Below are 25642 nucleotides of genomic sequence, written 5' to 3' on the forward strand. Positions count from 1 at the left end.
ATGGAGTTCCAGTATCCATGGAATTAGACAAGGGTGCAAGTCAATCAATAATGAGCCAGAAGGTTTTCGAGAAACTGAGGGGCAACAAAGCACAAAGGCCCAAACTGAGCCCGATTAATGCAAAGCTGCACAACGACACCAAAGAGCTCATACCAGTCATTGGAAGTGCAGCAGTGAAGATATCGTATGATGGAGCTGTGCAAGAGGTTTCATTGTGGATTGTTCCAGGCAATGGGCCAACACTGTTCAGCAGAAGCTGGCTAGAAAAGATTAGATGGAATTGGAATGACATCAAAGCACTATCTTCAGTGGATGACGCCTTGTGTGCCTCAAGTGCTGAGCAAGTTTCCCTCGCTATTGGAACCCAGCATTGGCAACTTCTAAGGCGGCAAGGTACAGATCCATCTAGGCGCCGATACACGACCCATCCATCACAAGTTTCGGGCGGTTCCGTACATGATGAGGGAGAAAGTCGAGATTGAACTGGACAGACTCCAGCACGAAGGAATTATATTGCCGGTCAAGTTCAACGAATGAGCCAGTCCAATTGTTCCGGTGTTGAAAAGCGATGGCACGCTCAGAATCTGCGGAGACTACAAGGTAACGATTAACCGAGTCTCACAACAGGACCAGTACCCGCTGCCCAAGGCGGATGACCTGTTCGCGACGTTAGCAGGAGGGAAGTCATTCACCAAGTTGGACCTAACCTCCGCCTACATGACACAGGAGCTGGCTGAATCTTCGAAAAGACTGACGTGCATCAAAGAGCTGTTTATATACCACAGGTACCCTTTCAGGATTCGCTCGGCTGCAGCCATTTTCCAGAGAAATATGGAGAGTTTGCTGAAATCTGTTGTGTTTCAAGACAACATCCTGATCACTGGTCATGACACCATTGAACATCTACACAACCTAGAAGAGGTTTTAAATCGCCTAGACAAAGTGGGACTCCCGCTAAAGCGCTCCAAGTGTGTTTTCCTGGTGCCAGAAGTTGAATTTTTGAGGAGAAAGATTGTAGCAGACGGCATCAGGCTCAAAAACAGAGGCCATCAAGAATGCATCCAGACCACAGAATATGACGGAGCTGCGTTCGTTCCTGAGACTCCTCAACTATTTCGGTAACTTTCTACCCGGGTTGAGCACGTTGTTAGAGCCTTTGCACATGTTGCTATGTAAGGGTGACGACTGGGTTTGGGGCAAATCTCAAGACACAGCCTTTGAGAAGGCCAGGAACCTGCTATGTTCAAATAAGTTACTTGTACACTATGACCCATGTAAACGTTTAGTGCTAGCTTGTGATGCCGTACGGGGTCGACTGTGTGTTACAGCAAGCCAATGTATCGGGCAACCTCCAACTGGTTGCATACACATCTAGAAGTCTGTCTAAGGCTGAGAGAGCTTATAGTATTGTCGAGAAAGAGGCGTTAGCATGCGTATATGGGGTTAAGAAAATGCACCAATATCTATTTGGACTTCGGTTTGAGCTTGAAACACAAGCTGCTCATTTCGCTGTTCTCAGAGAGCAAAGGTATCAACACCAATGCTTCGTCCCGCATCCAAAGATGGGCACTAACATTATCTGCTTATGACTATGTTATCCGCCACAGACCAGGCACTGAAAACTGTGCCGATGCTCTCAGCCAGCTACCATTACCCACCACCGGGGTTGAAATGGCGCAGCCCGCAGACTTGCTACTGGTCATGGATGCTTTTGAGAGCGAAGGGTCACCCGTCACAGCTCGCCAGATAGGACCTGGACCAGCCAGGATCCTGTGCTATCATTAGTAAAGAGTTGCATCCTAAATGGGAACTGGTCGGCCGTTCCCGAGGAAATGCAAGATGAAATTAAGCCATTTCACCGACGCAAAGATGAAATGTCCATCCAGTCGGAATGTCTCTTATGGGGTAATCATGTGGTTCTTCCAAAAAAAGACAGGGAAACGTTTATACGCGATCTACACAGTACCCACCCAGGCATTGTCATGATGAAGGCAATTGCCAGGTCGCATGTTTGATGGCCCAGCATTGACTCAGACTTGGAGTCATGCATGCACCAGTGCAACACTTGCTCGCAACTGAGCAATGCACCAAGGGAGGCTCCACTGAGTCTGTGGTCATGGCCCTCCAAACCGTGGTCCAGCATCCACGTAGATTTTGCTGGCCCCTTTCTAGGAAAGATGTTTTTAGTCGTTGTGGACGCTTGCACCAAATGGATTGAATGCGTAATCATGTCATCCAGCACGTCCACAGCCACCATTGAAAGCCTCTGGGCCATGTTCGCCACCCATGGCTTACCTGTCGACCTTGTCAGCGACAATGGATCGTGTTTCATCAGCTCGGAATTCAAATAGTTTATGACCCGCAATGGCATCAAGCATGTCAGGTCTGCTCCGTTTAAGCCCGCGTCTAACGGTCAAGTGGAGCAGGCAGTCCAAACAACAAGCAGAGCATGAAACGCGTGACGGACGGCTCCCTGCAGACCCGCTTGTCTCGCATTCTGCTCAGTTACCGGACGCGACCCTACTCGCTCACCGGGATTCCCCGGCAGAATTGTTAGTGAAGAGAGCCCTCTAAACCAGGCTCTCTCTAGTCCACACGGATCTTAATGATCACATGGAAACCCGGCGACACCGGCAGAACATGTACCACGATCGCGCAGCTGTTTCACATGGCATTGATGTTAACGACCCTGTGTTTGTCCTGAATTACAATCATGGTCCCAAGTGGGTTGCTGGCACTGTTTTGGTCAAGGAAGGGAATAGGGTGTTTATAATCAAATGGTTAAATGGCCAAACATGCAGAAAGCATTTAGATCAGACTAAATTGTGATTTACTGACAACCAGGAACGACTTGAAGAGGACATCACCATCAACGATCCACCCACACACACCCAACCAGCAATCGACCTCGCTATCAATCACGAGGATGAACCCACCATTCCTGACAGTCCGGTCAGATCAGCCGTGGTGCAGTGCAGCAATGGTCCGGCCAACTCACACACGTCAGGGTTTGAACTTAGACGATCAACCAGGGAGCAAAGGGCCCCGGATCGCCTCAACTTGTAAATAACTTGTACCGAAGACTTTGCAGGAGGCGGGGGGGGGGAAGAGGACTGATGTTATGTATGTAAATATGTAATACTTACCACCAGAGGGCGCAACTCTTGGAGTCCTAATGGTAACCTGCACACACGTGCAGGGCCGGTATAAAAGGTTGGCTGCCATGTTGTTTAGGCATTCTGGAATTGTAATAAACAAGACTAAGTCACTAAGTTTAGCTCACAGTACTGAGCCTCGTGGAGTTCTTCTATATACAACAAAAATGATTTGGATGAGGGAACCAAATGTAATATTTCCAAGTTTGCTAATGACACAAAACTAGGTGGGATTGTGAGTTGTGAGGAGGATGCAAAGACGCTGCAAGGCGATTTAGATAGGTTGAGTGAGTGAACAAACACATGGCAGATGCAGTATAACGTGGATAAATGTGAAGTTATCCACTTTGGTAGGAAAAACATAAGGACAAAAAGTATTATTTAAATGGTGATGGCTTGGGATGTGTCGATGTACAGAGGGACCTGGGTGTTGTTGCACACCAGTCATTGAAAGCAAACATGCAGGTGCAGCAAGCAGTTAGGAAAGCAAATGTTAGCCTTCATTGCAAGAGGATTTGAGTACAGGAGCAAGGATGTCTTACTACAGTTATACAGGGCCTTGGTGAGACCATACCTGGAGTATTGTGTGCAGTTTTGGTCTCCTTACCTAAGAAAGGACATACTTGTCAGAGAGGGAGTACAACGAAGGTTCACCAGACTGATTCCTGGGATGGCAGGACAGTTGTATGAGGAGAGATTGGGTCGACTAGGCCTGTATTCACTAGAGTTTAGAAGAATGAGAGGGGATCTCATTGAACGTATAAAATTCTGACAGGGTTGGATAGACTGGATGTGGGGAAGTCTAGAACGAGGGGTCACAGTCTCAGGATACGGGGTAGGAAATTTAGGACTGAGATGAGGAGAAATTTTTTAACTCAGAGGATGGTGAACCTGTGGAATTCTCTACCACCGAAGGCTGTGGAGGCCAAGTCACTGAATATATTTAAGAGGGAGATAGATAGATTTCTGGAAACAAAAGGCATCAAGGGGTATGGGGGAAAAGTGGGAATATGGTGTTGAGGTAGAGGATCAGCCATGATCATATTGAATGGCGGTGCAGACTCGAAGGACCGAATGGCCTACTACTGCTCCTATTTCTATGTACACAATACTCTAGTTGTGGCCTAACTAGTGTTTTATAAAGTTCTAGCATAACCTCCCTGCTCTTGTATTCTATGCCTCGGGTAATAAAGAAAAGTATCCCACCTTATCTACCTGTCCTGCTACCTTCAGGGATCTGTGAACAAGCACTCCAAGGTCCCTCTGTTCCTTTACACCTCAGTATCCTACCATTTATTGTGTGTTCCCTTGCCTTGTTAGCCCTCCCCAAATGCATTACGTCACACTTCTCTGGATTAAATTCCATTTTCTACTTCTCTGCCCACCTGACCAGTCCATTGATATCTTCCTGCAGTCTACAGCTTTCATCCTGTTGATCCACAATAACCGTATCTAATACTTCTCAAATAAATTAATGCAACATGTATTATACAATGTTGTAAAGTCTGACTGAAATGGCTGCCATAAGACATTGGTAAGTTCTCCCTCTCAATATATTGTCCACATTATTTGGTTTATCTTGGGAACAAGACTTTCTTGATACCCATACAATTTTTTCTGTTTTGAAATATAGCTTTTGGAGTAACTAATCCCAATTCCTGACATCTCACATCAGAAATATAGTTTTGAAGAAAGCACATGTGCTTAAGGAGTACTATCCCTTTCTGTGAATTGTAGATTCCAAGAATTTTGCACCTGTATAGAACCGTTAAAGTTGAAAAACAGCTCAAGGCAGTAAAAACAGGACACCGCTTAAGTAGGGCACTTAGGAGAGGTGATCAATGGCAGGTCAAGTAAGTGAGTTTTGAGAACATGTTGAAACACAAAGGAGTTTAAGGACGGCATCCTACAGAGTAAGACATAGACAACTGAACACTGGAAGGGAGGGGAAAATGCATAGAAAGGCAGAGTTAGAGAAATGTAGGAGCTGAGACAATAAGCAATGGCGCCCTGCTATTGCTTTCAAATATGAAGGGTCTATTTCTTTGTCCGGGGACTTGGATCCAAGTGATTCCTATTAAAAGGAATTAGTCATGCTCTGCACCTGGGCCTGTTGTCTGGGAGGAGGCATTTATTTCATTATTTATTCACCACTGGATTTATTTTTGTTATTGGAAAGAAATACAAATAACTTACTCCAGCTGTGGTGTCCTTACACTCTACTGTAAATCAACATGAGGCACATACTGGAGACAAGGTCACTCTGTGACCTGTACCTTGATTCACAGGACCAAGAAGTGATGACCCTGTGTGGGACCTCCCTTTATATACCTGGATGACCAGGTGAGGAGTGCCTCCCACAAGTTTGCCCCCTGTCGTAAAGGTGTGCATTTCTTAGGTGTATACAGTGTACAGTGTTGTTACATGAAGGTTACAGATACATGAAGGTTACATACATGACATCACCTCCCCCCCAACGTCTTTGGGTCAAAGATTAAGTCTTTCAGGCGGTCGACGCTCTCTCGTGGAGCGCCGCAGTTGGGGCTCTGGTTGTTGAGCCTTGGCATGCGTCTCTGTCACCTGTGGTGATTCCGGCTTGTCCGGGCTGGCCGCAGGGACTGTACATGCTGCTGAAGATTCTTATTGCTCCTTCACTGGCAGTGGTGTGGGCAGCATCTCATGATTTTCCTCAGGTTCCTCAGTGTCCATGCTGAACCTTTTTTTTTTACTTGGTCCAGATGCTTGCACAATATCTGTCCATTGTTAAGTCTGACCACTATGACCCTATTCCCCTCTTTACCAATTACAGTACCCTCAAGCCACTTGGGCCCCAAACCGTGATTAAGAACAAAAACAGGGTCATCGATTTCTATATATCTCCCCTTTGAGTTACGGTCATGGCACTCTTTTTGGGACTGGCGCTTGCCCTCAACAATGTCTGACAGGACAGGATGAATGAGGGACAGCCGAGTTTTAAGTGTGCGTTTCATGAGTAGTTCCGCTGGCAGGACTCCCGTGAGCGAATGCGGTCGGGACCTGTAGGCCAGCAGGAGGCGCGATAGGCGGCATTGAAGGAAGGGTCCTTGAATCCGGAGCATGCCTTGTTTTATGATTTGGACCGCACGTTCCGCCTGGCCATTGGAAGCCGGCTTGAACGGTGCTGTCCTGACATGTTTGATGCCATTACCCGACATGAACTCCCGGAATTCATAGCTAGTGAAGCCCGGGCCATTGTCGCTAACCAGGATGTCCTGCAAGTCGTGGGTCGCAAAGACCGCACGCAGACTCTCCACAGTGGTGGATGTCGTGCACGAATTCAATATGATGCACTCAATCCATTTCGAGTACGCATCAACAACAATGAGGAACATTTTCCCCATGAACGGGCCCGCGTAGTCTACGTGAATACGTGACCATGGCCTGGTGGGCCAGGACCACGAGCTGAGTGGGGCCTCCCTGGGGACATTGCCCAGCTGGGCACACGTCGTGCACCTGCGAACACAGTATTCTAGGTCTGCATCAATTCCCGGCCACCATACATGTGACCGGGCAATGGCCTTCATTAGCACAATGCCTGGTGCTCGCTGTGGAGTTCCCTGATGAATGCACCCTTCCGTTCTTGGGCATGACTACCCAGCTGCCCCACAGTAGGCAGTCAGCTTGGATGGAGAGTTCCTCCATCCGTCTGTGAAACGGTCTGACCTCTTCAGGGCATGCTCCGTGTGCGGGCACCCAATCCCCAGTCAGGACACATTTCTTAATCAAGGATAGGAGGGATCTCTATTGGTCCATGTTTTGATCTGGTGGGCTGTGATGGGGGAGCCTGCACTGTCGAAAGCATTGACAGCCATGACCATCTCAACGCTTTGCTCCACTGCCCCCTCAGTGGTGGCCAATGGAAGCCTGCTGAGCACGTCAGCGCAATTTTCGGTGCCTGGCCGATGCCGTATGGTGTAGTCATTCGCAGCCCATTGCTGTATGCGAGCTGACGCATTGGCATTGACAGCTTTGCTGTCGGACAGCAGGGATGTTAATGGCTTGTGGTCCATTTCTAACTCAAACCTTCTGTCAAAAAGGTACTGGTGCATCTTTTTCATCCCGTAGACACATGCGAGTGCTTCCTTTTCAACCATCCCATATCCCCTTTCTGCTTGGGAGAGCGACCGGGAAGCATAAGCCACAGGTTGGAGTTGGCCCTCATCATTACTCAGCTGCAACATGCACCCAACCCCATAGGATGATGCATCACATGTCAAAACCAATTTCTTACAGGGATTGTACATGGTCAACAGCTTATTAGAACAAAGCAGGTTCCGCGCCCAATTGGAAGCCCGTTCCTGACAATCCCCACAAAAGCAATCGCAACCCTTATGCAGGAGCACGTGTAGCGGCTCCAACAATGTGCTTAATTTCGGCAGAAAGTTCCCGAAATAGTTCAATAGTCCCAGAAATGAACGTAACTCTGATGTGTTGCCGGGCCTGGGCGCGCGACGGATCGCCTCCGTTTTGGATTCGGTAGGCCAGATCCCGTATACGGCAACCCTCCTGCCCAAAAACTCGACCTCTGGGGCCAAAAACACACACTTGGACTTCTTTAGTCGCAGGTCTACCCGGTCCAGTTGGCGTAGCACCTCCTCCAGGTTGTGGAGGTGTTCCTTGGTGTCTCGACCCGTGATAAGGATGTCGTCCTGAAATACGATTGTTCCAGGGATGGATTTGAGCAGGCTTTCCATGTTCCTTTGAAAGATAGCGGCTGCTGAACAAATGCCAAACGGACACCTGTTGTAGACAAACAGCCCCTTGTGCATGGTGATAGTGGTCAGTAGCTTGGATTCTTCGGCCAGTTCCTGGGTCATGTAGGCTGAAGTGAGGTCCAACTTGGTGAACAGCTTGCTGCCTGCCAGCGTGGCAAAAAGATCCTCCGCTCTTGGAAGCGCGTATTGGTCTTGTAGTGACACTTGGTTGATAGTGGCCTGACCGAGCCATCTGTTTTTAGGACAGGGACGATGGGGCTTGCCCAGTTGCTGAATTCAACGGGCGAAATTATGTCCTCTCTTAGCAACCTGTCCAACTCACTCTCAATTTTCTCCCACATTACATACAGCACAGCTCTGGCTTTATGGTGCACTGGTCTGGCGTCCGGGATGATGCGTATCACTACTTTGGTATCTTTGAAAGTCCAGACACCAGGTTGAAATAGTGACTCAAATTTCTGTAGGACCTGTGAGCATGAACTTCGCTCCACAGATGAAATGGCGTGCACATCCCCCCATTTCCAGTTCATCTCGGCTAGCCAGCTCCTCCCCAAAAGCGCGGGACCATTTCCCGGGACAATCCAGAGTGGCAGCCAGTTCTCTGATCCATTATGTGTGACCACCGACATTGCACTGCCTAGCACTGGGATGATCTCTTTGGTGTACATGCGTAATTGCGTGTCAATGCGTTCTAGATTGGGTCTGCTAGCTCTGAGTGGCCATAGTTTCTCAAATTGTTGGACACTCATAAGTGACTGACTGGCTCCTGCGTCCAGCTCCATGCGTACCGGGGATGCCGTTTCACAGTACTCTCATCATCATAGGTGGCGTCTTTGTGTATGAGCTGTGGATGTTTGCCACCTGAACCCGCTGAACTTCAGCATCCATTGCTGTGTCCCGAGCATAACCTTGCTTTGCAGACCCCTCTTGTGGTTCATCCGCTTCGTAAACCAGCCTCGCTGTGGGCTTCCTGCACATTCTGGCTAAATGTCCACTGAAGTTACAATTTCTGCAGATGAATTGTTGAAACCTGCAGGTTTGTGCAGCATGTCTGCCCCCGCACCTCCAGCAGGAGCTGAGATCGTTGTGAACAAAAGAGCTGTTACTAGGCATTCCTCTCTGATTGTCTCTTTGATTACTCTTGAGCACTCTGTTTGTGGGTGTCAATGGTCCCATCCCGGGACGTATTGTCCCTTGTGATGGTGTAAATGTCCGTTCAACCTGCCATTGTCTCTGTTGAGGACCCACCCTAGAGTCTGTTACTGCCTGGTTGGTGTCGAATTGCCCTTGCCTGCCTGCAGAGTTCTGAGTCGCATTTACCATGTTAACTCCCTGCTCCATCGCCACGTTGGGAGCAGAGTTGCTCGCGTATATGATCTTGGTTTCCTCCTCCCCCGCCATGAAGGTTTGAGCCATCAATGCCGCTGTTTCCAAGGTCAAGTCCTTGGTCTCAATTAGCTTCCAAAAAATCCCGGCATGACCAATGCCCTCAATGAAAAAATCCCTTAACATCTCCCCCCTGCAGGCGTCTGCGAACTTACAGAGGCTGGCCAAGTGCCGATAGTCCGCAACAAAGTCCGGTATGCTCCGCCCTTCCCGATGTTGGTGCGTATAGAATCGGTGTCAGGCCATGTGTATACTGCTCGCTGGTTTGAGGTGCTCACCGATCAGTTTTCTGAGCTCCTCAAAGGTCTTGTCCGCCGGCTTCTCGGGTGCGAGCAGGTCTTTCATCGTACGTCTTAGGTTCACAGCTGGTCAGTAGGTGTGCCCCTCACTTGTTGGCCACTGCTGCTCCCAGCCAGTCCTTCGTGACAAAGCTCTGCTGGAGCCTCTCAATGAAATCGTCCCAGTCCTCACCAACACAGTACCGTTTCTCTGTGCTACCGATGGCCATTCTCGTGAGTCGTTGATTCCCGTTTCTCGTTGCCAAATGTAGTGTCCTTACACTCTACTGTAAATCAACACGAGGCACATACTGGAGACAAGGTCACTCTGTGACCTGTACCTTGATTCACAGGACCAAGAAGTGATGACCCTGCGTGGGACCTCCCTTTATATACCTGGATGACCAGGTGAGGAGTGTCTCCCACAAGTTCACCTCCTGTGGTCAAAGTGTGCATTTCTTAGGTGTATACAGTGTACAGTGTTGTTACATGAAGGTTACAGTTACATGAAGGTTACATACATGACACCAGCCATTCCCAAGGATTCTTTTCAAGTTAATTATCAATGCCAAATGAGATGTTAAGGATTGGTTCAAATTGGCCTTTATAACAAATCAAAGCTAAATTTGGATAATTGGGACTGCATGAGCTTCATTGTCAACTCCCTCCCCCATCCCCAATGCCATTTACAAAAAAACCCACAAGATTTTTAAGCCTGAGAATGCCAAATAGAAACTGACAAAAGGGAGGTGATCAGCACACCTGCACCTAAGAGTGGGGCTTCAAATGTTCTCGGAGCTCGACACACTTCATTCTCCCCTATAAACTCATATAGGGTTCTTCGGGCCCGAAATTGGTCAAAACTAAAGCTTGCCCAAGTGCTGTCCAAAGGACCGTTGAGAGACCTGGCGGTACTTTGACACGGAGATTCCTCAAAAAGACCTGCTAAGACCGCTCAGCGGCAAAAAAATGAATGTGGTCGACAGCGGGCAGGAGCAAATGCAATCCTCGCCAAAGTGTCGCCAAGGTTTGAGTCGGGCCCAGGGAAGGGGTACATATAAAAACAAAAATTTACCCAAAAAAATCGACTGAAAAACCTTCAGGGGACCCCGTCCACTTGAATTGCTGTTAAAAATAAATAAATAAAAGAAGTTTTTGCAGCTCTTCATACTTACCACTGAGGTTAGACCTGCCTCCATGCAGCGGTCCTTCCCCCTGCTGCCGCTGACTCCCGCCGGTAGGAATCTGGCACTTACCCGCTTTGTGCGCTAGTGGACATCAACAAGCGGTTCCCAGCGGTCCTACCCTCCCGCCGTCGGGAGGCTTAAAGGAAACTGGGGAAACCGCTCAAAAAACTCGGCGGCAGCGATGGTGAATGCACCAAGTTCGGGGCCAAAATCTTTCAAACCTAGGTTCCCACTCTATCATGCAGTCAAATTCTCGCTTTTCATCATATGAAGTGCAAGTGGATCCTAGAGAACTGAGGCTACTGACCACAGAGCCTTCTCCTTCTGTGCAGTATACCTGCAGGGAGCCATATGCCAAGGTTTGTGGATGCTGATCAGTGTCTCTTATGACATCATAAATGAACTTGCCAAAGTTCTGACTGGCAATTGTGGTACACATCAATTTCTTTGATGCATTTTGCACTGATCCATCACCTTCTGAATTTGGGCTGTCATTTGGAGAGGTAGAATGGACTTGACTCATGTAGAATGATCTCTGGAGTTCTGCCACATCGTAACTATCCTGTTACAATAAGATTTTAGTTAGAAGTGTTTGAAATGTTTGAAATGTTTAAATTGCAATACACGTTGAACCTCCCTTATCTGGAACGCTCGTGACTTCGCCTGTTCCGGATAAAGGATTTTTCCAAACAAGGGGTGGTCATGTTAAATTGGATGGTAAAGGTACTGAGCAAGGGGATATCTGGGCTGGTTGGCTTGGGGCTGGGAGTGCGGCAGAGAGATCATGGGGTGGATGGTGGGCGGGGGGGGTGGGGCAGTGGAACGCGGGGTCAGGCCAGCAGCGAGGAAGGACTTTAATTTGTGCATGTCGGAGTTGTGCACATGCGCCACCTGGTGGCTGGGAATAGTTCCAGATAAGGGGTGGTTCCAGATAAGGGAGTCAGGATAAGGTGGGTTCAACTTCTACCTACATTAATAGGTTGCCTAACAGGCTATACTGAGTATGTTTTCAAAAATACATGTTTTTTCTGATTTTAAGGTTTTCCATCCATTTCTGATCTAGAGGATGAGCAGATAACCTACCAAGTGTCTGGCTGCACTGACTTTGTGGCAACCACCAAGAGCTATATGGGTGAACACATTGAAGAGCACATGTCCTTTCATTTTCACTCACTGTATGTGGAGAAAACTTCATCTCTGCTCAGCAACTGTTTGGAAGAGCTGGCCGAGAATGAGAATTCATCCTCAGAAAAATCATGGATGTGAATCCATACTCATTTCACACCAATACACCAAGAAAACCATTTAAATGAAAGCAGAACTACTGCCACATTACAACATTTCAACTCTCAATTGAATGTTTTCTTAAACGCTGTGAGAATTTTAGTCCATAGATTCATTCGTATTGTCCTTGCACACACAATAATTATAGAAATTCACTTTCATAAGGGTGTCAAGGCTTTAGAGAGGGTGCGGTGGAGATTTACTAGGATGGTACCAGGGATGAGGGACTTCAATTATGTGGAGAGACTGGACAAGCTTGGGGTTGTTCTCCTGAGAGCAGAGATGGTTAAGAGGAGATTTAATATAGATGTTCAAAATCATGATAGGTTTTGATAGAGTAAAGAAGGAGAAATTGTTTCCAGTGGCAAAAATGTCAGTAACTTGAGAACACAGATTTAAGGTAATTGGCAAAATAACCAGGTGCGAAATGAGAAGAATATTTTTTTATGTAATGCGTTGCTATGATCTGGAATGTACTGCCTGACAGGATGGGGGAAGCAGATTCAATATTAACTTTCAAAAGGGAATCGAATGAATAGTTGGGGACATTTTTGCAAGGCTATGGGGAAAGGACAGAGGAGTGGAACTAATTGGATAGCTCTGTCAAAGAGCTGGCACAGGCATGATGGGCCGAATGGCCTCCTTCTGTGCTGTATCGTTCTATGATTCTATAACAGGTCACAATCATATCAATAGTTGATCTTCCATAGCATGCCCATGGATTGTCAAGACCAATTTGGATTTTTTTTTAGGTCAAGCAAGTTTAGAAGTTGTGATATAATGAAATCAATGTGGGGAATAGGGAAGACAGAGGAGCAGGAGGTAGATATAAAAGGGGAAGTGGAGAAGGCAAATAGAAACATAGAAAATAAGTGCAGGAGTAGGCCATTCGGCCCTTCAAGCCTGCACCACCATTCAATAAGATCATGGCTGCTCATTCACCTCAGTACCCCTTTCCTACTTTCTCTCCATTCCCCTTGATCCCTTTAGCCGTCAGGGCCATATCTAACTCCCTCTTGAATATATCTAATGAACTGGCATCAATAACTCTCTGCGGTAGAGAATTCCAGAGGTTAACAACTCTGACTGAAACAGTTTCTCCTCATCTCGGTCCTAAATGGCTTACCCCTTATCCTTAGATTGTGACCCCTGGTTCTGGACTTCCCCAACATCAGGAACATTCTTCCTGCATCTAACCTGTCCAGTCATAAGAACATAAGTACATAAGAACATAAGAACATAAGAATTAGGAACAGGAGCAGGCCATCTAGCCCCTCGAGTCTGCTCCGCCATTTAAGATCATGGCTGATCTGGCCGTGGACTCAGCTCCACTTACCCGCCCGCTCCCCATAACCCTTAATTCCCTTATTGGTTAAAAATCTATCTATCTGTGACTTGAATACATTCAATGAGCTAGCCTCAACTGCTTCCTTGGGCAGAGAATTCCACAGATTCACAACCCTCTGGGAGAAGAAATTCCTTCTCAACTCGGTTTTAAATTGGCTCCCCTGTATTTTGAGGCTGTGTCCCCTAGTTCTAGCCTCCCCGACCAGTGGAAACAACCTCTCCGCCTCTATCTTGTCTATCCCTTTCATTATTTTAAATGTTTCTATAAGATCACCCCTCATCTTTCTGAACTCCAACGAGTAAAGACCCAGTCTACTCAATCTATCATCATAAGGTAACCCCCTCATCTCCGGAATCAGCCTCGTGAATCGTCTCTGTACCCCCTCCAAAGCTAGTATATCCTTCCTTAAGTAAGGTGACCAAAACTGCACGCAGTACTCCAGGTGCAGCCTTACCAATACCCTGTACAGTTGCAGAAGGACCTCCCTCTCGCAGTGAAGGCCAACATTCCATTCGCCTTCCTGATTACCTGCTGCACCTGCAAAATAACTCATGCACAAGGACCCCCAGGTCCCTCTGCACCTCAGCATGTAGTAATTTTTCCCCATTCAAATAATATTCCCTTTTACTGTTTTTTTTCCCAAGGTGGATGACCTCACACTTTCCGACATTGTATTCCATCTGCCAAACCTTAGCCCATTCGCTTAACCTATCTAAATCTCTTTTCAGCCTTTCTGTGTCCTCTACACAACCCGCTTTCCCACTAATCTTTGTGTCATCTGCAAATTTTGTTACACTACACTCCAGTCCCGTCAGAATTTTATATGTTTCTATGAGATCCCCTCTCATTCTTCTAAACTCCAGTGAATATAGGCCCAGTCGATCCAGTCTCTCCTCATATGTCCATCCCGGGAATCAGTCTGGTGAACCTTCACTGCAATCCCTCAATAGCAAGAACATTCTTCCTCAGATTAGGAGACCGAAACTGAACACAATATTCCAGGTGAGGCTTCACCAAGGCCCTGTACAACTGCATTAAGACCTCCCTGCTCCTATACTCAAAACCCCTAGTTATGAAGGCCAACATGCCATTTGCCTTCTTCACCGCCTGCTGTACCTGCATGCCAACTTGCAATGACTGATGTACCATGACACCCAAGTCTCGTTGCACCTCCCCTTTTCCTAATCTGGCGCCATTCAGATAATATTCTGCATTCATGTTTTTGCCAGCAAAGTGGATAACCTCACATGTATCCACATTATACTGCATCTGCCATGTATTTGCCCACTCACCTAACGTGTCCAAGTCACCCTGCAGCCTCTTAGCATCCTCCTCACAACTCACACCGTCACCCAGCTTAGTGTCATCTGCAAACTTGGAGATATTACACTCAATTCCTTCAGCTAAATCATTGATGTATATTGTAAATAGCTGGGGTCCCAACACTGAACCCTGTGACACCCCACTAGTCAACGCCTGCCATTCTGAGAAGGACCCGTTTATCCCTACGCTCTGCTTCCTGTCTGCCAACCTGTTCTCTATCCACATCAATACATTACCCCCAATACCATGTGCTTTAATTTTGCACACTAATCTCTTGTGTGGGACCTTGTCAAAAGCCTTTTGAAAGTCCAAATACACCACATCCACTGGTTTTCCCTTGTCCACTCTACTAGTTACATCCTCAAAAAATTCTAGAAGATTTGTCAAGCGTGATTTCCCTTTCATAAATCCATGCTGACTTGGACCGATCCTGTCACTGCTTTCCAAATGCCCTGCTATTTCATCTTTAATAATTAATTCCAACTTTTTCCCCACTACTGATGTCAGGCTAACCGGTCTATAATTCCCCATTTTCTCTCTCCCTCCTTTTTTAAAAAGTGGTGTTACATTAGCTACCCTCCAGTCCATAGGAACTGATCCAGAGTCGATAGACTGTTGGAAAATGATCACCAATGCATCCACTATTTGTAGGGCCACTTCCTTAAGTACTCTGGAATGCAGACTATCAGGCCCTGGGATTTATCGGCCTTCAATCCCATCAATTTCCCTAATACAATTTCCTGACCAATAAGGATTTCCTTCAGTTCCTCCTTCTCGCTCGACCCTCTGTCCTCTAGTATTTCCGGAAGGTTATATGTGTCTTCCTTCGTGAAGACAGAACCAAAGTATTTGTTCAATTGGTCTGCCATTTCGTTGTTCCCCATTATAAATTCACCTGAGTCTGACTGCAAGGGATCTATGTTTGTCTGGAGGAGATTACAGAGATAGGGAGGGAGTGAGGGTGGAGGAGCAGATGGAGGGGAAAGGGAGAAGGGAGGGAAATGGAAATAGTGGGGAATGAGCTGGACAGGAAGGCAGTAAAGGAGGAGAAAGAGAATCTGTAAAAATGTGAATTAGTGAAATAAAAAAGGTTAAGAAAAAGAAGGCCAAGCAGTAAATTGCATTTTTGTTTTTTGTACACCTTTCCATGCTTGACGCTCATGCTAGTTATTTCTGCAGAGAATTTTCCAATCGTCCGCAGTAATTTTCGCAGAAACCCTAACAGCATGAAGGACATTTCTCCAGGGCTTCCGCTGATCTACTGAAGTTATGGTACATGATCGGGCAACATCTGTAGTAATTCTACCCCACTGTGGCAGCAACAAGCGTTCCCAGGTCAGGTAGAGCATGGACCAACTGGAGAGTAAACTTTTGCTCCACCTTAACAATTGCTTAACCTCATACTGAAAAGTTACCTAATTCTGCATTGGTGTTAAATGTTCATTTGCTGAAGTTGATATTTTGCAGCCTCACTGAATAAAGTCGCTAATATATTGCTAAATCGTGTCAAATTATGGGAAATGTTATGTTGTAGGCTTTTGCCCACTGGGGGCTTGCTGCATAAACTCATCTATGGTAGAATCTTCTCAGTCTGGGTTGAATTTGAGCTCAGTTTCCAAAGGCAAAATGTTAGTGTGTTCTTCCACTGCACCTCCCCAAAATAGTGTACTGTCTATAATACTTTCCTACAGTATTAACTTCTGCAAGTTAATCATAAATTTTGTACAAATATAAATACAAAGGCATAGAATTGCCATGAGGGTTTCCCGATATTATGACTTAACTTTGACAGAAGATTGAAGGAAACTCCAGAGAGAGGGTGTATATAAAGTTACGGCAGGCAATTGGGAGAACCCGCAATGGAAATTACTGGCAAAAAACCTACAAATGCTGGATATCTGAAATAAAAATAGAAAATACTGGAAAGACACCGCATACCAGAATGGTTCTGATGAAGGATATGTACTTAATGTGTCATAACCTGTCTTTTCTCTTTACAGATGTTGACTAACCGGATATGTCTCTTCAGCATTGCTTATATAAGTCTATGTTCCAATACAAGTGTTAAGCATCTTTTACCTGATCTTTTTCACCATCCCCTTCATCATAGTTGAGTATGTTTTCCTGGATGTCCCAGGGATCATGATGTGAGAAAACATTGTATATGCCTTCCTTTAAACTTTTAGATGACTGCCAATGAGAAAAGATGTAAGTACACATGTGGGGCCCAAGTTTCCACATGCACCTAGAACGGCGCAGTCCCGACCTGGACGCCCGTTTCTCGTGCCACAAAGTGCGCCTAAAAAAATCCTCGGAATTCTCCACCTACCTGCAGGTCCTCTGGCCCTCGGCGCAGCCAGCACGAGCTGTGGGGGGGGCGGAGCCAGGTCCCTGCGCTGAAAACAGTGCCGGGACCTCTGCACATGCGCGCTACAGTGGGCACGCAAGTGCAGTAGCTCCAGGCGCCGAACTGTGTGGGAGGGGCCCGAAGCACGCAGCCCCTAGCCCTGGCTGAATGGCCTCACTGGGGCTGCGTGAATAAGGCTCCTCCCACGACCAGCTCCTGCTCCCCCCCCCCCGACCAGACCCGACACTCGCTCCTCGCTCCCCGCTCCCCCCCTGCCTCCGGACCAGATCCGACACTCGCTCCCCGCCCCCCCCTGCCTCCGGACCAGACCCGACACCCGCTCCCCGCCCCCCCCTGCCTCCGGACCAGACTCGACACCCGCTCCCCACCCCCCCCTGCCTCCGGACCAGATCCGACACCCGCGCCCCGCCCCCCCCCTGCCTCCGGACCAGATCCGACACTCGCTCCCCGCCCCCCCCTGCCTCCGGACCAGACCCGACACCCGCTCCCCGCCCCCCCCTGCCTCCGGACCAGACCCGACACCCGCTCCCCGCCCCCCCCTGCCTCCGGACCAGACCCGACACCCGCTCCCCGCCCCCCCCTGCCTCCGGACCAGACTCGACACCCGCTCCCCACCCCCCCCTGCCTCCGGACCAGACCCGACACCCCCCCCGACTGACCCGACCCTACCCGCGCTCCTGTTCCCGCTCCCCGCCTCCCCGACTGGACCCGACCCGCGCTCCTGTTCCCGCTCCCCGCTGGGGACGGGTCCTGCCCGAAGTCTCGGGCCGGCCCGTTCAGCCTTCGGTCCCGAAAGGCCTGCCTGAAGCACTTTCACACAGGTAGGAAGATGGTTTATTTAATCTTTTCTTTGCTTATAAATGTTTATTCAGGTTAGATTTATTTGTATAATATTTGTATAAGTATAAATAAGGATTTATTATAGAATTTAATGACTTCCCTTCCCCCCACCTCGTTCTGGACGCCTAATTTGTAACCTGCGCCTGATTTTTTAATGTGTAGAACAGGTTTTTTCAGTTCTACAAAAATCTTCACTTGCTCCATTCTACTTTAGTTTGGAGTACGTTTTCACTGTGGAAACTTTCAAATCAGGCGTCAGTGGCCGGACACGCCCCCTTTTGAAGAAAAAATTCTGTTCCAAAGTAGAACTGTTCTACCTGACTAGAACTGCAGAAAATAAAATGTGGAGAATTGCGATTTCTAAGATAGTCCGTTCTCCACCAGTTGCTCCTAAAAATCAGGCGCAAATCATGTGGAAACTTGGGCCCGTGAAGTTGGAAAAATGTAAAATTCAGGAACATGCTTAATTAGTGAGATCAAGCAAAATGTTAAATCTGGGTAGAATATACTTTTTTTACTTGCATTTATTGATTTTACTTTATAATTTAAGAGATATACATTAAAGTGGATTAACTTAAGTAAACTATACAGGAACAAGGTATAAATATTCAAACCTAAGAGAATTAAAATCACTGAAATGGTTTAAATAGACAGAAAACAGAGACAAACAAGTATGTCCGTGTGATACACAAGTGAAAATATAACATACAATAGAACGCAGAAAAAGTTAAAAAAAGAGTGACCGACATCTACAAGATTTTAGTCAAACTTTATTGGCCAAAATACATCAGGCACTTTTGATCTGACTTCATCACCATTAATATTATGCTCATAAGCATAGCTCTCAACTTGCAAAGTGTTGAAAGGTGCAAGTTGGCTTAGCACTTTGGAAGTGCAGTTTTCTGCAGCACCAACAAATAAGCTGATTTTGCCAGCTTGGCAGCCTTGCATGCCACTGCAGCTTTTCTCAGTGGCACTAGTTAATATCGACACAACCCAACTAAAATGTGAGAGTTGAGAGGTATGCCCATAAGGCAACAAATTTAATGATCCAGTTCAATGGTTTCCAAAGCAATATAATTTATGTCAGTTCACTGCAAGGCCTCATAATAACTGCAAGATACCATTATCATCTTTCAAATAACTGCTCATACTTTTAACAAAAATATAACATCTGCATTTAAAACATTTACTATTTCAGACTGTACAAAAGCTTTTTGTCTGTTCAGAAAGTGCATGTTAAGCCACCACATTGTAAAATTTAGCTTTGGTTCAAAAATGGATTTAATAACCGGAAGAAAGATTTTTCCACAAAAGCAGCAAGAAGGCTATACCAAATACAAAACCTTCAATGCAGATTCTTATGAATATTTACAGGTGAATTTACTAAGTTATATGAAGTTAAAAAAAAAACAGGTTTCCCATACTAATAACTCAAGTTATGTAGAGTCAGATCAGGTTCAAATTCAGCCATATTTTCAATCATTAATCATAAACTAAGGAACACTGAAGAAGGGAAGGCAAGGAGCTTGGAAATTAACAGGAAATGCTGCAGACCTATACAACAAACAATTATTCATACCGGTAAAGTTGTCAGGAAAATCTGATTTTTTTTTAAGTTAAGCTCTTTACAAATACACATATTTTGACAATATTTTGTACTTAAATAGATGACAAAGTGAACGCCTTTATAAGTTGCAGAATCTTCGTCACTCTTCAATTTTACAGTACTAAAAGCTACACTATGAAATTTCCACTTGGACATTTTTAAAGCTACAATATCCCTTTACTCAGATTTTATTGATCAATTAAATAACGTGAACTGAGAGTGATTTTGACTTTGTGCGATACTGCAATACCGTAACAGGTCATACCGAATCAGCAGCCTGGTGGGAGAGATGTATAGTGGGCTGCCGATTCCTTATCACATGTTTTACACTGTCCCACAAAGTCAAAATGACCACTCTTCGCACCTCCCACCATTGTCTCCCATCTGAATTAACCTACAGTCATTGCATTCCATTCGAAGGGCCAAATGGCCTACTCCTGCACCTATTTTCTATGTTTCTATGTTTCACACTAATTTCATATTTGACAGATATTCTATGAATTCAGGCTAACTCTTTAGAAGTTGGTTACTTTTTCAGCTATGAAACTGATCTTATAGCTTTACAGTTTCACAGAAAAGTAATATTAAATTTTGTTTTAAAAAAAAGTGATTTTTAAAAACTATTCCTATGTAATAATTTAAGGAAGCAAAGGGACTTTGATAGTGTCTAACTGTAGTGGACAGAGATGAGTAAGGAGGATTATGCAGCTTTTGACAGGCTGGTTTTAAAGGCTGTAATTCTCTTGGTTATAATTTGAATGAGCTGAAAGGTTATTCATGTATCTCTGTCCAAGTGAGCTAGAGGATTTGAGTGTAGGAGCAGGGAGGTCTTACTGCAGTTGTACAGAGCCTTGGTGAGGCCACACCTGGAATATTGTGTTCAGTTTTGGTCTCCTAATCTGAGGAAGGACGTTCTTGCTATTGAGGGAGTATAGCGAAGGTTCACCAGATTGATTCCCAGGATGGCAGGAGAGACTGGATCAACTGGGCTTATATCCACTGGAGTTTAGAAGAATGAGAGGGGATCTCATAGAAACATATAAAATTCTGATGGGATTGGACAGGTTAGAGGCAGGAAGAATGTTCCCGTTGCTGGGGAATTCCAGAACCAGGGGTCACAGTCTAAGAACAAGAGGTAAGCCATTTAGGACCGAGATGAGGAGAAACTTCTTCACTCAGAGAGTGGTTAACCTGTGGAATTCTCTACCGCAGAGAGTTGTTGAGGCCAGTTTGTTATATATATTCAAAAGGGAGTTAGATATGGCCCTTACAGCCAAAGGGATCAAGGGGTATGGAGAGAAAGCAGGAAAGGGGTACTGAGGTGAATGAGCAGCCATGATCTTATTGAATGGTGGAGGCTCGAAGGGCCGAATGGCCTACTCCTGCACTTATTTTCTATGTTACTATGTTTCTATGAAGTGGTTCCAACAGTTTCTGGCAACAACTTGGGTCTGAAATACAAAAACAAAAACTGACCCACAGCCAGTAAACTTTTGTGCTGATCCATAATTAGAAGCAGAGTTGAGCTGACTTTTAACACTTCAGACACACAATAAGACAAGGAAGATGATAAAATAGTTCTGAAGTTTTTACTTGACAGAAAGAGGGAAGAAAGCAAGAAAAGGTAGAGTCCAGGTTGATTGAAGAAGATTCCTCACTGGAAACATCACTCGGTTCCAAGATGGGTGACAGTATCCAAAAGTCACCACAAATAGTACAAAATATAGTTGCCATAGCTACCTAAAAGTGCCAGAAAACAAATGCATATGGCAAACATGGAACTGAATCTGAGGCCTATCTTGTCATGGTAGATTGCCAGGCTGACTTCACAGTGGCGACCAGTATATCCCTCAGAGCAGTGACAGCTGAATCTGGTAGAGGACTGGACAATGCAAGTGCTGCCATGCTGGCATGGTCCGTCAGAACATAAACCGTAAATACAGTTTCTGGTGCCCGTGGTATTTTCTATGGCTATCTGACCAGGTGGACATCTGTTTGAACATAAAAGCAGAATTAAATGCGAAGCTTCTCTAACCATATGTATCACACAGTAAAACAATATAACTTACTGCAGCACAGCCAGAAGCATTGAAGGAACAGACATTAATATAAACCTGAAGTTTTATGACTGTATTTGACATTGACCTTACATATTAACAGTTGTAAGAGGCAGTGAACATCGACTGTTGGTACAAGTATTACTGCACTAGTGGTTCTTTCATGAGGCAAAGGCTTTGGTTTTGCATTGGGGTTGTTAGGATGGGGAAGTGGAGGAGAGGAACACATGACCAGTGAAAGACTTGGAAAGAAGGTTGTAAGTGAAATATTCAGAAGCAATTAAATGTTTTTTGAATTGGTTTATACAAAATTTGTACAAATCAACATTTTTTGTGATGGAGACTTCACTTGACAAACACATGCTAGCTGCAAGACTTACATTTACATGGCTTTGCCACGCACGGATCGTGGAGTTTATTTTTAATTAAGTGCATAAATAAAGTGTTTTCCTCACCCACTACTGGCAGGTAAGGAACTACATTTGCTCCCCTCACATACCATAATTACATCTGTGAATGTAATGTGATATGATTACATCAATAAACAATCCATTGAGAACAGTTAACTATATAAACTTTCCTGCAAAAGTTACTCCAAAGTTCATTATTTGTTTTGATGTTTTCATACAACCCCGCTCCCCACCACCAAATTAGCAGTTATCTTAAGAGTCCCAATGATGAGATGATGAGTTGCTGCCTTTTAGTGCTATCACTCCTCACCCTTTTTCATCAGTGGATAAGGTTGTGGTGGGGCCTACGAATAGGAATTCCTGGATGCTCTGTGAATGGCAGGTCTTGCTGACAATCAAATAAAATCTGGTTTATTATGCAGTCCTTCAGCTCCAAAATGTGATACTATTCATTAGTCTCAAAAGGGAGGCAGCCCTACTTATATTATTGTAATTATAATGCACAGATTGCTTGCACAGAGTGACACTGATGCATTTGGTTATATTTGTGCACACGGGGGCCTAAATTCAACATCATTGTGCCTGTTTATATAAAATAGGCATGATGAAAATTAATCTAGCAGTTCAGAGGCCCTTCCGTACTGCATGGGTGTTTGGGCCACTGCTAAATTGGTTTTAGCCGGCCCTGGTGGCTTGGCCCCATGTCAATTTTTTTAAGAATTTTACAGTTGACAGTGAGAAAAAGAAAGGAACTGCTATTTAACTTATATATGATAGTTTAATGCAGCAATTAAAAACTATTTGTTATTTTCTAGTATTTAAGGAGCTTAATAACTAGTGTAAGATATATTTTGCTACTATTTTCTATACTGTTACTGTTTAATTAATGTGTTTGCTAGTTAAAGCCTAAGCAAAAGTCTTCTGTAATATTATTCTGCCATTTTCCGAAGGCCATAGCTTCAGGAAACAGGCAGCAGTAGGTGCCACTCAGGCAGTGTTAATGTCTCACCTCCCAGAGTAGAAGGACCCATTTTGGTTGCAGTTCGATGCTGAGCATTCACCGAATACCAACAACATTCATTCAACTAGAAAGAATCAGGACTCAAATTCTGTGACTTTTTGGGTGGGAAGTAAGCATTCAGTTGCTTGAGCTACTAGGCTACATCTACTTCTATAACAAATATTACATAGTAGAGCCTTTCTTTGCCAATGTATTATAATTGTACGTTTTAATACTTATCAATTCAGCCTGACATTACCTGCATTCATACGCTCGCCATAGATCCAAACACAGAAAGGGAGGATTGCAGGGATTTGTATTACAGGCCTCTGATGTGCAGCCCTTGCTTATTCCCTGGATATTTACAACAGAAGCCACTTTCCCACTTTCATTATTGAAAGGCATGCGGTGACTGTTCAGCCTCACATCCTTCATACATCCTGAGGGCAAGGCAGAATAAAAGGGAGATCATAATAGAAATGTCATATTACAATTCTGTCCATATGTAAAAGCACTTGCAAGCATCATTTTACAGAACAGATGGATAAATCTGTCAAAGACATATCTCTTCCACTGTCAGTAGAGGAGGGAGATTTCTGAATGGTGGGAACATTATCACTGGTGTTAGTGGTGTGAATGGGAATTGGAAAATGTTATCTTCACAATTTCAGGCAGTCCCTGATCTGAAAATATCGTGTGCAATTTTCTTGGCAGCCTTTAACACCACCGTGTCATACTCTCACACAGCATGTTCGAGAGCTTGTTTATGCATGCATAATCTGTGCAGAAAAGGCCATTTATAGGCATCCAAGGACAAAACCCAACCAGAAAGTAGGATGGTGCACTCAATAGGTGAAAATCTGATGTAACAGATTTAATGGCCCATTTTTCCAATCATTTCTATCCATTCCACGGCAGTTACAAGTGCATAAGGGTAGATTTTCCATTCATGTTTTCTAGTCCGTTCCAGTGAATAATATATGCAACAATGATAACTTGCTATCTTTGTGCTAAATAGCTTAGCACCTCAGCTACTGATAAATTATATCACTCTTTTTGACGTCCTCAGTTGAAAGAACAAATGAGAACTAGATAGGATTCAGTCCCCAAAATACTCAGGTGTGCATTAGATTATTATATGCATATATATGCAAAAGTATCTATTTTACGATATGGGCTGGGCTCTGATCCTTACTGAAGTCTTTTAAAAGCTAGATAAAGCACATACAGGTGAACAGTGGGATAGAGTGGACATAGGGTTATTAATAAATACAGCAGAATTCATGGCCTGTAATATAATTTCTACTGTACATTTCTGAACTATTATCTATAATGTTGTCACAAATTACCCAGCACAAATATCAGACAAATAATTTTCATTTATATTTCTGCTTTGGCTTTGTACCATTGTTTGAATGTATGAATAATAACATTAAAACATTTTATTCAAATCTAAATTTAAAATATAAAAAATGGAGCTCCTGTTGAAATGTGTTCTAAAAAATTAATCTGAGTTTTGTTACCTTGGAAACTGTTATTGTGACTGGCAGGGAAACTGTTTCCAAGCACTACACTAGATGTGTCGACAAGTATCTCCTTGTACTTTCCCAGGTATGCAGTGACTTCCCGCTTCCCACCACCTCCATTAATGAGCAACGTGAATTCATTGTCAAAACGGTCAAGGTTAATGATGTTCCAGTCACCGCTGTCAATCCGCTGAGATGTCAGTTTCACAGTATACTCTCCATCCCCAAGATTATAACACACTGCCAAAAATCCTCCAGATACCTATACAGTGAATAATAAATATATTGAACACAATAATTGTGTTATCCTGCAGCATGCACCTTATGTGAAGGAAAACTAAAGAGTCAAAGGAAACACTTATGACTGTTATAAATCATACGCAGCTCTTTATGCACTTAACTGACTTCTGAAATTATTTAATTTCCAGTAAATAAAGGCTAGCATAAGATGCCTGGAAATAATGAATGCACTAAATTAACATTTGTATATGGCCATTTTTTCATTAAGCTGGAAACTCCTGACTATTATATTGGGCTAGACTTTGCATTGGTGTCCAGATCGCCCAAAAATGGACGGTATTTCTGCCGTTAGCAATTATATATTCTTTTGTGATCGCCAGAATATTGCCCATTTTAAAACCCGCTAATTTCCACTTTTTAATTTGGGCGTTAGCCACAGTGATGTGAAATGGGCGTTAGCGATTTATTCCGTGCGAGGTTGGCTTCCATAGCAATAGTCTTTTCCTGTGTTTCAGGAGGTCAGGGGTCATCTGCACATGCTCAGAAGAGAGTGAGAGAGGAGAGAGATAGGAGGAAGCTTGAGGCAAGTATTGTTGGTGTGTTATTGGTATTGGTATTATTTGAAAATTTTATTTGAAAAATGGAGGTTTAAAAATTTAAAAACAGGTTCCCCAAGTGCCCTAGGTGCCCCAGGTTCCCCAGGCTCATCAGTCTTCACAGGTCGCGAGCTCCTCCAGGCAATGAGCGGGTTAACTGGCCACGTTGCCACTCTAACCAGGAGATGTTGCGGATGGTAGCGGTGATGGTGAGGATAGCCGAGTCCATGGATGCCAGAGGGCAGCCAGTGGTCCCGGAATACGGCACTGCATCCCAAGTT

The 25642-nt window shown here is 45.0% G+C and overlaps 1 protein-coding gene across 1 annotated transcript in view; it reads right to left on the reverse strand.

Moving 5' to 3' along the window:
• Positions 1-10920: 10920 nt before the first annotated feature.
• The window catches only part of LOC139278201 (neural-cadherin), a 157051-nt gene continuing 142329 nt past the window's right edge, over positions 10921-25642 (reverse strand). The window contains exons 29-34 of the mRNA XM_070896848.1: positions 24523-24787; positions 23259-23439; positions 21273-21523; positions 18548-18555; positions 16795-16935; positions 10921-11322 (exon numbers count right to left, since the gene is read on the reverse strand). Coding sequence (XP_070752949.1) covers positions 10921-11322; positions 16795-16935; positions 18548-18555; positions 21273-21523; positions 23259-23439; positions 24523-24787 — 1248 coding nt within the window. The remainder of the gene's footprint in view (positions 11323-16794; positions 16936-18547; positions 18556-21272; positions 21524-23258; positions 23440-24522; positions 24788-25642) is intronic.

The sequence above is a fragment of the Pristiophorus japonicus genome, chromosome 13, assembly GCF_044704955.1.
Source record: "Pristiophorus japonicus isolate sPriJap1 chromosome 13, sPriJap1.hap1, whole genome shotgun sequence".
Classification (NCBI taxonomy): domain Eukaryota; kingdom Metazoa; phylum Chordata; class Chondrichthyes; family Pristiophoridae; genus Pristiophorus; species Pristiophorus japonicus.